Raw genomic sequence first — 14466 nt, 5'->3', positions numbered from 1 at the left:
ATGAGCTTTTTTTTTTTTTTTTAATAAAAAGTTTAAATTGTATACAGCTCTCAGAGGCCCATTAACTAACAGATGCTGGTTATCAAAAGAAGTTATTTCTTTGCTTTCTCTAAGTGAACCTGTTCAATCTCCCAGCAGTGCTGCTGGCCTGAGCGACAGCGGCTCCAGGTGTCGTGGGCTGTGCCACCCTGGCTCTGGTCCCTGGGGCTGGTGACTCAGGCCGGAGGTGGGGGAGGGGCAGAGCCTCCTGTCGCTGGAGGCCGGGCACAAGGGCTGTGGCCTGGGCCTCCTCTCGGCCACTCGTGGAGCCCGACGGGGAGGGGCTGCTTGGCTCACGGGGGGTGGCGGGGGGGGGGGAACCTGGGCCCCAGCGTGCGACCTCCAATCCGCCCGTGATGGCCTTAGGTGACAGACAGCTGCTTCCTCGTCGCACATAACCCCCATCAGATAGAGTAATTGACCTGCCAGGCTCGCCTGCTCAGCTTCCGGGCGGGCCCTCCTGCAAACCCCGATGCCCAGAAGCCCCCACCTGCCGTCCTCCCCAGCCAGGAGGCCCCCCTGCAGTTGGAAATCACACGAACTTGGTTCCTCCCAGGGCCCCTGCCCGCCGCTCTCTGCCCACCCCAGGCCCAGTGCCCACGGCAGCCTCCTTGTTGTTTTTCCACTTCAGTTTTCAGGGTCTCAAACGCCCTCTTCGTCCGTTTCCCTCTTCCTTGTCGGCCCTTGTCCTCTAGATCATGGGTCCCTTGATGTCCGCCTGGCTCCCCCTGTGCCCCTGGGTGTGGAACGGAGCCTGGCACAGAGTAGGGGCTCAGTAAACACGGATTAGATGAATGAATGCTCTGAGAACTGGCTGGGATGGCTCTGAACTCAAGCAGCAAGATGATAATAACCCAGTGCCAGCTTGGAATGTTGATGTTCCTTTCCATCAGATGGCAGAGCAGACCCAGAACCGTGAACTTGATGCCTGCTGCCTACTGGCCAGGCTCTCTCGGACACTAGGGACAAGTGCCATCCCAGGAAGGGGGCCGCGGGGCCCCCGAGGCCGTCTCAGGTTTCTCACACTTAACAGAGGTCAGGGAGACGGGGACCCGCAGCCTCACACAGACACCAGGTCTCTCTACCTGTCGCTGGAGGCCGGGCACAAGGGCTGTGGCCTGGGCCTCCTCTCGGCCACTCGTGGAGCCCGACGGGGAGGGGCTGCTTGGCTCACGGGGGGTGGCGGCGGGGGGGGGGGAACCTGGGCCCCAGCATGCGACCTCCAATCCGCCCGTGATGGCCTTAGGTGACAGACAGCTGCTTCCTCTCACATTTGTTTTGTTTTGTTTGCTTTTTTAAGGCTGCACCTGCAGCAATGGACGTCCCCAGGCTAGAGATCTTATAGGCCTACGCCACAGCAATGCCATATCCAAGCTGCGTCTGTGGCCTACACCACAGCTCACAGCAACAAGCAATCCTTAAACCACTGAGTGGGGCCAGGGACTGAATCCACAATCTCATGGACTCTAGTTGGGTTCATCACCACTGAGGCACAATGGGAACTCCCAGCCATGTCAGTTTAATAAGACTGACATATAACGACTTAGCACACACACCATGAGCCAAGGACTATCTTGGGTGCCTTGGGAGGAAGATCTTCCAAACTTCTGGCTAAGATGTCCAGGTAAAATACATGCTTTTACCTCCACTCCCTTCTGGGAGTGGGAAGAGAATAAACAGGCATAAAACCATATGGATAAACAAAAAAGGGAAAGAGGACACAGCCAACAGGAGATGTCAGCAAAATTCTGGAATCTGGAAAGCTGATGGGCACCTTAGCACTGACAGCAGGCTACAGAGAGAGGGAAGGAAAGGGCTTGCAGGTGGGTCAAGGGGAAGAGCTCAGAGGCAAGTCCACTCGTGCCCTGAGGGCTTAGAATCTGCGGCCCACAGCCCCTCCGAGGTGGGAGAGCATTAGGGTGGAAACAGGAGGACCGTTTGCAAGTCTATAAAAGGAGTTTTAGCCCCAGATCCTCTCTCTAATCCCTCCAACAATCAGCAGTTGAATAAGGGACCTTTGCATGTGGAGATCATCCAGGGCAAGGTTATCAAGCTGAAGAAAGAGGTAGTGAAGACAACACTAGGTCTGAAACAGTGAGGTTGCAAAGTCTCCTCCTTCCTGAGAGATAAGACTTAGACTTAGGTTACTAGGTGGGAGACCGGAAGATTGGAGGCCAAGCTAAACCAACCACAGATACTGAAAGCTAGAAAATTCTCCAAGGAAATGTCCCTTAGGTCCCCACCCAGTTAGCTTTCAAGAAAGCCACCAGTCAACAAACCCAACCTACAGCTTCCCATCACCTTTAAGGTGCTTCACTGATAAATACCTAAGGACAGTCAAGGATCACCAGGCCTCTGAGGAAAGCCTTTAAAATATGGAGACACAAACCTAGGACAAATCGGCTAGTAGGCAGCAGATGACACAGGTGACAGAACAACAGAAATACACTATCCTCAGTGAAGAGAATGTTAACCTTTAAGAGACCATCATCACCTTTTAGTCCCTCTTTCTGAACAAAACAAGCCTTTCTAGAACAACCCCTAGAGGATTCTAACATCCTCTGTGAAAAGAAAATAATATACACATCTAGCAAGAGCAGGTTGCTGTAAACAAGTGATAGTACCAGGGGGAAAAAAAGAATTCTTCAAAATGATAAATATGCTAGGAAAGAAAGAAAGAAGGAAGGGAGCAAGGGAGGGAGAGAGGAAGGAAGGAAGGAAGGAAGGAAGGAAGGAAGGAAAGAAAGAAAGAAAGAAAGAGAAAAAAAGAAAGAAAGAAAGAAAGAAAGAAAGAGGAAAGGAAAGGAAAGAAGGAAAGAAAGAAAGAGGGAAATTATAAAGCTGAAGAATTTCACCAGAAATAGAAAAAAAGGATCAGGAATTAAAATGGCCTTAGACTTCTCATGGGCAACAGTGGAAACTGGCAATCAGTGAACGATGCTTCAAAATCCTCTGAATGATTTCCAACCTTGATTTTTATACCCAGTACAACTGTCAACCAAGTGGGAGGGCGGAATCCAGATTTGTAAATTTCCTCCCACACACTCCTCCATCAGAAACCCGCTAAAGGCTGTGCACCCCCAAAATGAGGTCATAAAGCAGGAAAGAGAAAGCTAGAGATCCCAGAAGAGAAGAAACCTAACCCAGGAGAGAACAAAGGGATTCCCAAGACGAAAGTGAGCGAAAGGCCCTCCTAGAATGAAAACCACACAGCTGGTCTGGGGAGCAATCAGTCCAGGGAGTTGCAAGAGAAGGCAGAGCTCCAAGGAGTGGCCTTTCTGCAAAAAAAGATGTCAAAATCACAGGCTACCAGATGTGTAAATGTACAGAAGAGAGTGGCAATGCTGTCAGTCTGGGGCTGGATCGGTAATAGCTCCATATTAAACTAAACCAACAAAACACTGTGATTTAGTTGCTCCGGGGGAGAAGCATGAGGGATCAAAGGGAAATATAATCAAAGAATACACAAGGCAGAGCTGTGAGTGATATTTATGCACTTGCAGCATGCAGAAGTTCCGGGGCTGGAGGTTAAACCTGCACCACAGCAGTGACAACACCAGATCCTTTAACTGCTAGGCTACCAGGGAACTCCCAATTATAAGCAGTCTTAATCAGGCAAAAGGATGCTGACATCGCCAGAAATGATGACAGAACACTCTGAGAGGGAGAAGGAAGGAGAGGTGCTTCAGATAGGGGCGGAAGGGTTACTGGCGCTCAATCCTTATCTTCCTCAGAAGGAAATCAATAGATAATATCTAGACGTGAAAAAATCAAGAAAAAGTAATTTAAGCACATTATTCAGAAATATAGAGGTTAATACCCAGAAGAAATTAATGCTAAAACGGCTGCCTCTAGGCAGGGGAAGCCTTAGTGCTGGGGGTCTGCTGGTTTTCATTATGAGCCTGTTAGACCTCCGGCTTTTTATACCACAGACATGAAACACTGGGGTTAAACAATAAAACTAAAAATACCACAAGACCAAATCCAAGAGCAAAACCTAGAACTTCCTCCTCAAATTGCTTTTACTCCAGTAAAGGGCTGGCTGAAGGGTTTCAAATGCATTACGGGACGGGGGTGGGGGGTGGGGTGGCCCTAGGGCGGCCAGTCCCAGCTGGTGGACAATGGTAACATCTTCAGCCTGCAAACCAGGCTTTCCTCAATGGCTGGGACAGAGGGGAAACCACCCAGAGTAGGACAGGACCACAGGGACACACAGCTACTCTTTGATGGTTTTATCACATAAACTAAAGGGAGGTCCTGTCTTCTGTCCTGGAGCCCCCGCAAGGAGGAGCTTCAAATACAGCAGCGGGTCTTGGCCTCGCTCTGCAAAGCCTCCTGGGTCCGTGCACACCTTCCTGGCATTTCTGAAGTAACACCAAGGTCTATTTGTCAGAAAGCCCATAACACTAATTCTGTGTTTCTCCAAAGTTTTCCTATTTCTTTTCCCCTCTGGAGTGATCACAGTGGTCAAACATTACTAAGAAAACAGACGGTTCTTAAAAACTCAAAACAGCAACAACGACAAAAGAAAACGGGTCTCTATTGCACGTGCACTTTCCCGGGGGTACCCTCAGTTGCTGGTACTCCCGTGACAGGACCCTGGCAAACCCTGAGGGAGCAGATCTATCTTCTAAAGCACGAATGACAGATGATGGTGAATTGGTGTCGTTACTTCCTCACAACAGCACCTTTTGCTGTGGTGTAGAAGGGCCTCTATTTCGAGGCTTGGCTTTTAACCCTTTCAGGATCACCACCACTCTCAGTCCCTCTTAGAGAAGCTCCCCACGGCCTGGGATGTGAAACGTGCCTGCACGTTTGCATCCTCTGTGAACCCCACGGCAGAGGACCCCAGGAATGCGGGAGACACAGGCGTTTAGACTAGTGTCATGGTGAGGCTGCTGGCACAGGTCAAGAGTAGAGGCATGGGCCCCGGGGAAGACCCCACCGCCGCCCCCCAATCCACGTCTATACCCTTTGCTGCACGTGTCGTCACGCAGAACCCTACTGGCACACTCACAAACGTGTGCCCTTGGCATCTTCATTTTTGTTGTTGTGTTGGCCCCTGCCTTCGTGGGGTGCGCCTTTCTCCTCTGACCTAACTTCACGGCAGATCCTTCCCCGTGGGAAAAGTGGCTCCACCTCCCCGAGAGAGACCGCAAGTTAAATCTGGGATGCCAAGTGCACTCTGCAGACGAGCGAGGGCCAGAAAGGCGGGCCAGGCCACGTGCTGGTGAGGAAGCAGGGACAGCGGCAGTGCCGGGACCGCGTGGAGTCACGTGACTCCGTCTCACACGCAGGTGCCCTTTCTCTTCCAGGAACCCTCACGATGGCCTTGCCCATTTGTAGGGTGCTTGCCGGAGCTGTGCTCGCCGCAGCGAGATCGGAAGTGACTTCAGCGACCTCCGCGGAGCGCTGGTTCAGGAGATTGTGGGCCCATCACACGGAGGGGAATCGGAGAAACATTAAGATGCGCACGGCCACGGAACCACCTCCACGATGCCTTACGAAGCCAACAGTCAGCGCTCAGGACAGGGTGAGGAGTGTGTGCTGCCACTTGTGTGCAAGAAAACGCAGAGGCTCTCTGGGGAGCAACCAGGAAATGGGAGGTGGGGAGGTGGGTTGTGCCTGGAGCAGGGAAGCGGGTTTGCTGGGCTTGGTGGATAACTGACTTGGGGCTGCCCATCCCCTGGTCTCGGGCGAGGTCGTGCTGTTTGCACGTGGAATCTTCCAAGAGGTTAAAACACTTTAACGAGATAAGAGTGTGAGATGGAGACTGCCAGCCCCTGCTTAGAGACAGAGGCCACCCCACCTTGTGGACCTGGAGGCAGTGTACCCCAGTGAGCACAATGTAAATCAATGACAACTGCCCCCTGCCCCCCAGGAAAACACGGGGATGCCGGCCTGGCCCCTCTGCCTGAGCTCTCTGGGCCCACATTTGCTCATCAGTAAGATACGCTGACCTCAGTCAGCCTGTCCGTCTGCATTCGGGCACAGCATGTCAGATAGTTCATTTAAACCAATTTTATGTCCCTAAGAAGCAGTGAGAGAGTCAGGGTGACGTTTGCTAAAGCACAGCTAACTGCTCCTAAACCATCCATTCAAAATAATTTTACACTGAAGCATCCTTTAAATATATTCAGAGCACAGAATTTATTGACCATAATATGGAGACGGCTCGTACAAAGGTCCACGCCTCGGCAGGGCGGGTTCCATCCGGCCGGCATGCAACGTGTGCGGACATGCTGTGGATGAATGGCTCTTTCGAGCTGGACACTGCAGACAGACCCCCGCCTTCCCTCCGGGAAACAAACACTCAGCCATGAACCCGTGAACCTGTTACCTATCAGAGAACCAAAGCACACGATGGCAGAGTCCTTTCCTAGACCAACTTTTAAGCAAATTCCAGGTCAAAATAAGTAATACAGCTTAAGATACATCAAAGAAAACACAGGAAACCAAAGCATTCTAAAACATCTCTTAAAATACTCGCTCCCCACAACGTTAATGCACACGGGAGTCAGAGTGAAAACACGCATCCCAGGACCGCAGAGATCTTTCCTCAAGGCAGGGAGTGCGATGCAGAACGCTGTAGGAACAGCATGTGTTACTGAAACAACCTCTTTACTCAAAAAGGAGAGAGGCGAAGGGAACATTTAAATAAAAATGGATCATTTTGAGTTTCTTATAAGAAGTGCCAAATGGCAGCAGTTTATAAATTGTCTTTAAAAAAGAAAACGCTGGCAGCAGAAATGAGAACCAAATGTATTTTGCGTTTTTCTCTCTCTACTAGAAGCTTGAATCACCTCACCGAGGCTGCTGGCAAAGGAAAGCCACAAAAACACAATCACTCGCATTGAGCAATTTCTCAGCATCTCATTTGGTCTCTGACAGAGAGAAGGTAAACTGGACCCATGTCTGCTGAATGAGTGATGAAAAGCAAGAAGCGGCTCTTGTACACGTGGTCCCAGCACGACAATGAACTCTGACCCCGGAAGTCAAGGAAAATGGTCAATGGGGGGGAAAAAGCATGTTTAAACGAACGCTGCCACGGAGGTTAACAGCTGGATTTAGTTCTCTCCTAAAATACAAAGGGAAGATGGGAATGCAAGCGGCCAGTTCATCAAAAAAAAACAAAACAAAAACAAAAAACAACAAAAAAACACACCCAGGCCTTTCCATGGGCTGACATGAGAAACACGCATGCCGGCTCATGACCTTCTTAATCATGAAAAGCTATGCAGTCTCGTTAGCACTAAGCCTTAATGAAATTGTGTGAAAGATATCTGATGTTGTCTCCCTACTTGGAGCTGCTGAAGGGGAACCAAGAAAGGCAGCCTGTTCTGTTGCAGCCAGATTCAGCCTCGGGTGTGTGTGCGACACAAACCGTCCATGGCAGAAACCGCAAGAGGCAGCACGGAGGACCGGGAGCCAGCGCCAGCCCCGCACCCACCTCCCTTAGCTGATGATTAAACAGACATCCACCCTGCAGAAGAATAAAGTCATGAGAATAGGGCCCTGTCGTGGGATCAATGTTTCCTGGTTTAAAAACAAACATTAGCATTTACCTAGCAGCAGAAAACTATTATCCCACGGCACTGATTCACTCAACTGACGACTCTGAATCAAAGCGATCCATGCCGTGGCAACATTCCAAGGCATCATAATTGCAAATATTCATGGCAAGTTAGATAATAGCTATATATTTTTTTTTCTTTTTCTTTTTTGCTTTTTAGGACCGCACCCGAGGCACACGGGAGGTTCCCAGGCTAGGGGCCAGATCGGAGTTATAGCTGCTGGCCTACACCACAGCCACAGCCACGCCAGATCCGAGCCGTGTCAGCGACCTACACCATAGCTCACGGCCACACTGGATCCTTAACCCACTGAGCGAGGCCAGGGATCGACCCCGCAACCTCATGGTTCCTAGTCAGGTTCGTTTCTGCTGCACCACCACGGGAACTCCAATAACAGCTATATTTTTGTTAGGAGTTTTTTCTTCCTTTTCTATTGATCGGATGCAGGCATTTTCTCATGAATCATTTCCATTAAGAAGAAAACCTGAAGTAATTATATTGAGACAACTTCTTATCCACCTCCACCGGTTTCACGGTTAACTGTTATACACAACTGTTGACGTGAGTGGGTATCTTCTAAATTTTTCAGAATGCCTCTGTAATGAAAAGAAATTAGAACGAAACCCTGCGTTTCAGCAGCAGACCTGCAGCTAACAGGGAGGTCTGGGATCCCTGGCACAAGGGCGGCGGGGGGGTGGACGTGTGCACCCCAGCAAACGTTCTCGGAGGCCGAGCCTCGTGTGCCAAGTCGGCGGCTGATGAGACTCAGGCACGGGAGTGAAAGGGTGAGTGAGTCCTGCCGGAGATCCATTTCCACAGCCTCCCAAGCTGGCCTCCTTGGCAGGGTCTGCTGTCACCCAGCTGCACTGCGATGCCCTGACATGCAGCACTAATTCGGGGAGAGGTCTCAGACCCGCAGCTTGGCGGCTTTAAACCTCGGCAGGCCCCTTCTGTGATAGCAATTTTAAGCAACTGCACCCGCTTCCCATTTAATTCACAAGTTATGTGCAGCCTCCACAGAAAGCACCCTCAGCGCCGCGCTGGGACAGACCAGGAATTTTCTTTCTTGAGCCCCCAGATGCATCCCCCAGGAGCCTCAGGCAATGAGAAAATGGAAAACGCCCATGTCTGCACTGGCTGTAGTGGGTTCATTTTCTTCCTTTCAAAAAGAAAAATAAAAGGCATCTAAACGAGAGTCCCCACGCCGTCTGCTTTGTCTTTAAAGTGACCGCATGGAGGCATGAAGACAAACCTGTACAAGGCGGACAAGGGCTCAGCGTTTGGGCCCCGTTGCTTCACCGCGGCCTTTCCCGCCGCTCCTCCGAGTGGGTTTTTGCGGTTGCAACGGCCTTAGCCGTTTGAGGGCTGGCAGCAGCCTTCCAGAGACTGGTTTCGGTCCAAATGAGAGGGTCTAGGAAGGTACCCAGTTTAACCTCCTGGAGGCTTCATGTCCTCGGGTGCAAAACAGAGCCCTCAGGCCGGCACAGCTGTCGTGAGGAGTCACCAAGGGGTCGGGAACACCCTGCGAGGGGGGACAGCACCCTAACAACAGCAACTTCCTTAGAAAGATGATGTCGGAGCCGCTAAGGAAGCCTTAAAACACAAAACAAGACTCCTCCAAACCCAGACAGGTGGGAAGCCCAGCCCTGAGCTGGAGTCGTCCGTCTACCCCACAGGGATTGTGGAAATCAACTCCATTCCTGCTCATCTTTGCAAACGTTGCTGGGCAAACACGGCCCAAGCTTTGCCGGGGCAGGTCCCCCCTGAGTGGGGATGGGATGAGTCCGTCTGTTGGTGAGCCTCCTGCTCTAGCTCCAGGGTCTCCACAGGAGGGGCCATCCAGCCTGTGACCTGGCCCCCGCCAGCGGGAGGGGCTGGGGGGGGGGGCTCCCCACGTTCCAAGGTCTGGGAGGTGAGCCCCTCCTGACTGGTCAAGGTGACTTCAAAGCTCAAGTCACACCTCTTGGTATTTTCTTTTAAATCAGGAATTTCACAGACAAACCACAGCCAGAAACTTGTAAATGGGCCAGTTCTTTAGAGGAGGAAGTGAAAATGACATTTTATTTTGGCACGGGCTCTGAGTTTGCAAATACAGAGCTTTGTGTGTGCAAAAAACAGAGGCGCCATTTGAAAAATGTTATGCTACTTACATATGTATGGTGCATATGCTACACACACACACACACACACACACACACAACACACACAGAGCTTGTTTTCAAATTAATGTGAAAGGCTATTTGGCTCTGAGCTAGCACCACATTCAGTTATATCTGACTCAACACAGCCTCCAAGTCCGGCACTGATATCTTTCGATAGCAATTCTATTCCTGGGATTTGTTTGAAAGCGTTTAGGTTTTCACGGATCACTGGAAGTTCTTCATTTTCCCCCCTTCTGTGTTATGTATAAGCCGCCTCTCTAGGCATAAACTGTCCACTGGTAAAAATCAATTTTGATTTTATCGGTATTTATTACTGCTGGTGCCAGCCGTTTAGAAGACTAGGGAAGGAAAACATGCAAACTAGGACGAGGGAAAAAAAAAAATTAAAGCCAGGTCCTCACACCTACAAATAACATAGGCTGCTGTCTTTAAGAGGGGTTCTGTATCACGCCAGGGCATCTTAAATTATCGATTTAAAAATCCAATCGATAAAAACGTACACGGATCCGTCACTGCTCACTCGCTTTCATATTTGCGAGCTTGGCGGCGGCGGGTATTTCTAAAACGAGGGCTCCGCTCTCAGGGGTGCGGTGAACCAGTAACGACAGCAGCAGGCAGCCTGGGCGAGCTCGGCCAGGCTCCTTTCCCGGCTGGCACCCTCACCAGCTTCAGCCTGGCTCCCTCTAAGCCAGCCGACCCCAATGACTTGACTCTCCCCGCTCGGGACAGGAGATGCCGGAGGGAGGACCACACACCCACCTCCCTGCCTTTTTTCAGACACCCCAAATGGATGTGCTTCTCCAGGTTCGAGATCTTGAGTGTTTGTGGCTCTGCAAGTGGGCCCCGAGCCCGAGCGCGCCTGCTCCACTCTGCCGCCGGCAGCGTTACCCACCAGGGCCACTCCCACGACGTCCGCGCACCCCACCACCAGCCTCCTGTCTCCGGGGGCTTCCCTGCTTCCGCTCAGCCAAGAAGCTCAACAAACGAACGGGTGTTCCCCCAGTCTTACCCCTAAGCCAGAAAGAGATTTGACAGAGCCATTAGTGAGAAACGAGAACGTTGGCTTTTAAGCTTGGATGTTTAGCTACACACAAAATGTTCACCTCCCCAGAGAAGCTGAATTCCTTCTTCCCTAAGATGTACACAAAACACCACGTCCCTTTCTGAGAACTCAAGTGACTCTAGTGCAGGTGCCAGCAACCCCCAGCATCACAGGCCAAATGCCACCAGCGGTTCTTGCGAATAAAGTTTTATTGGCACACACACAGAGCACAGCCCCCTGCTCTAAAGGGGAGGCCCTCCCAGGCCCTCTGGTCAAGGCCAGGAGGGATCAGACGCTACATAAAGATGAACCAGCTCCGCCTCCTCCACTCAGACTCTTGTCCACGTACAGCAGTTACCAGCAGAAAGCAGATGCTTCCCAGCTCCGTCTTCTCCGTTCCTAAACACCCAGATCCACGTGGCACAGAGACCGGGGAGGAGTCTATGCCCGGGAGGGCGGCCTCCCCGCTTGGCGCACGGCAACGAGGGAGACAGGCGTGTGGCCGAGAACCAGGTCTAGTCAAGGTTCATGGCAAGCACTTGGGGTGTAAACTCTTGTGAAGGCAGCAAGTCGCCTCCCCTGAGCAGCCGGGTGTCCACCTCCCAGTCCCCAACCAGCCCCAGGCCACATGGAGGCGCAGAGGGACCTGCCTTCTCACAACCGCCGTCCTCCGGTGAGCCTGGCTTTTCCAACCCACCCGCAGGCCCGTCCTGCCTGCACGGCTCCTGGACCCGGAGGAGAGGTGTCTATTTACCGGGAGGCAAGGTGACCAGCTGCGTCCGACTTGGAGCAGTTTTATTTCTACACTCTCAGCTGAAGCCAAGCAGGAAAGGGAGAAAAATGACACATATACCCTAAACACGTACTTTTCATCAATAGGGCTCATTGGGAAATCAAACTTCCAATGATAAAGTCCTGATACCGCCCCCCATATAGCAAAAGTGACAAAATGACACAAGAACTCTTAATTTTGGGGCTTTATTTTAATTTTTTTACTTTTTAAGATGCTACATAGTCAAACAGAATTGGATTGGTCTTTTACGGCATAAAATTAATTTCACAGTCAAACTCTCGATCACAACTTGATGGATGATCTGACGTCTCTTTCGCCCTCCCCTCCACACCCCACCCCGCCGGCTCCCTCTCTCCTGAGTCCCTGCTGCCTGACCCCAAGCGAGGGCCGCGTGGGCAGGTCAGGGCCGGGCCCACCCCGGGGGGCGTGTGTGCTGCAGGGTGAGTGGGGGTGAGGGCCACGCTTCTCCATGGAGAGTGATGGGGAGTCGACAGCCGCTCCCGAGAGGGGCCCTCCCTGTGACAGCTGTTGTTTATTTACACAGAAAAGCACTTCCTGGTGGCTGTTCTCCAGCCTGTTTTCCGAGAGCAGCCACGCCTCCATGTGTGCAGAGCCCACCGCCCCCAGCAGCCGCAGTGCAGCCTCACCCGGCAGTGTCAGGAGCACAGGTGACTTTTAGGCCACAGCATTGATTACAATCTTGTGACAGGGACACATGAGATGAAACACGTTAAATAAGTTAAATATGCGTTCGGCATCTCTGAAGCACAATTCAGTCTCGCTACATGACCCGGCGGGGTTCTAGCTTGGTCCCTCGAGAGGACGGAGCACGGGCTTACTTCCAGAGCACTGGGTCGACCAGGCCGCGCGCGCACACACACCGCCCGCTCTGAAGGGCACCGCCGATGCTGCCACAGCGCCATCCTCGTCGGGTCCCGACTCTGTCCGCCAGTCCCCGGGGACGGGCGGTCTGGGCCGAGCTCGGAAAGCAGCCCCGAGGGAGTGGGCCGCGTGGGGGTGACGACGTGGAGGTGGCGACTCCCCGCCGGGCTGGCTCCAGCTCCCGAGGGCCAGCACCAACAGGCGAGGAAGAGTGGCGTGTTTTAAGAGAGGTAATCCAGCAACATGTACCGAGGCTACTAATGTTTAAAATGACACTTTCGACATGCCACTGTCGTTTAATCACGGTTCCCTCGTCATTAATAAGGATCATTATTCCCCCCAATCATTTACTACACGTTTTAAGCTTTCTAAAAGATTGTTAGATTATGTTCTACCTGTGTGTGTGTGTGTGTGTGCGTGTGTGCGTGTGCATGTGCGCGCGTGCGCACGGCACAGGGAGGGGTAATTTAAAGGCAAGACCTGTGAGATGTCATCATACGTTAATTTCTTTTTACACGTGGTTAGGACCAATTTCAATCCCACGAAGCGGCGGATCCGTCAGCCCGGTTTCCCGTCCTCTGCACGCAGCCTACAAGGCGATCTTCCCTATGATCACGCCCACGATGAAGAACAAAACCACCAGCGCCAGCAGCCTCGTGCTGAGGCCCTCCTCCTTCCCAGGCGTGGCGGGCGCGGGCGCAGGGCTGTTGCTCAGCACGGGCTTCCTCATCCGAAGGCCGTCTTCCTCCTGGGGAGCAGACGCACAGGTCAAAGGCAGCCCACGGCAGCAGGAGTGCACGCCAACGCACGGCCTCGCGGCGGCTTTTAGGACCCCGGACTCATCAGGCAACGCCGTCCGACCCCCCCCCCCCCCCCCCCGCCGGCTTTGCAAGGGGAGACACAGAACCTTCAGAGAAGAGACTGGCCTGTGGCCGCTGAGAAAACACTGCCAGAGGCCCGTTTCCTTCCCCCATCCTACCAGTGCTGCAGGTGCCTGCACACACCACGCCTCTAAGCAGGGCACTCGGGGTTTCCCCACGATTTACAGAAAACAGCTCTGGGGAGAAAACGCAAGAAACTACCAACTGGGAGACCGGGGAGCTTGCACGCAGAGCTCTGTGCGTGGCTCCTGTCCTCTGACTCGCGTGTAGACGGCTGGGTTGAGCACGTGACGTTCCTAACAGTAAAATGCAACTGGACTGGGCTTTCTGCTTCGTGCACGGGATTCTCACCAGAGAAGCCACGCCCGTCTTCACACACAGAGCAGACACCTGCCACGTTCCGGTCCCTGCACAGCCCTGCTCTCCCTGGTCACTCCCCAGCAGGGCCCACTCCGAGGCCTCCCGGCCAGAGGGCACCCTCCACTCCCTCCCTGGCAGCCTCCACAGCGGGGGCACTTTCTTTGCTTCCCTCACTTGGCTCACGTTCACCACGTGCCGGCAAGGTCGGGAGACCCCAGGTGGCCAGCCATTGCGCCGACCCTCCCTGGCACCTGAGGCCAACTCTGTGGGACCCCTCATGACACGGGTTGTGAGTGCCAGCGTCTGTGGTCAATAGAGTGCTCTTATGGGCAGGGCCCGCCCGTGTCTGTATCCACAGTGCTGGGGACCCAGTAGGGTCTCAAGAAATGTGCCAAGTGAGGGCATGAAACAACACAAAACAAGAAATCAGTGTTTGGCAAGATAAAGAATCTTCTAACGTCAAGACTGGTCTGAGAGTACGTTAAAGATACACAGCTCGTGGGGCACAGCCAAGAGCGTACGCAGTGATAAAGGACTGGTGCTGTTTGATTAACTCCCCAAAAAAGGACACAGCAAAATACAGCATTTATTTCATTGGGTTTATATAGAAGCTATTTCTAGCTATTTATCACTTTAAATGGCACAGAACTCTGTTTCTGAAGAGAAATACATTCAAGGAGAAGCTCTAGGCGTGTCGTAGATTTTTCGCCAGAAAGTAGGGTGTCGGCCTCAT

At 52.4% G+C, this 14466-nt stretch overlaps 1 protein-coding gene across 2 annotated transcripts in view; it reads right to left on the bottom strand.

The window, feature by feature from the left end:
• Positions 1-11778: 11778 nt before the first annotated feature.
• The window catches only part of VAPB (VAMP associated protein B and C), a 50265-nt gene continuing 47577 nt past the window's right edge, over positions 11779-14466 (bottom strand). The window contains 1 exon segment of one of the 2 annotated variants that reach the window (NM_001123213.1): positions 11779-13240. In NM_001123213.1, coding sequence (NP_001116685.1) covers positions 13082-13240 — 159 coding nt within the window. In that variant the 3' untranslated portion in view covers positions 11779-13081. 2 annotated transcript variants of the gene reach the window in all.

Source organism: Sus scrofa, chromosome 17 (genome assembly GCF_054392235.1).
Source record: "Sus scrofa isolate SSC_HxYL_T2T_F1_AM1 chromosome 17, Sscrofa_HxYL_maternal_Yorkshire_Landrace_v2.0, whole genome shotgun sequence".
Taxonomy (NCBI): domain Eukaryota; kingdom Metazoa; phylum Chordata; class Mammalia; order Artiodactyla; family Suidae; genus Sus; species Sus scrofa.
The sequence above is the reverse complement of the archived record's forward strand: the minus strand, read 5'-3'. Positions and strand labels throughout refer to the sequence as shown.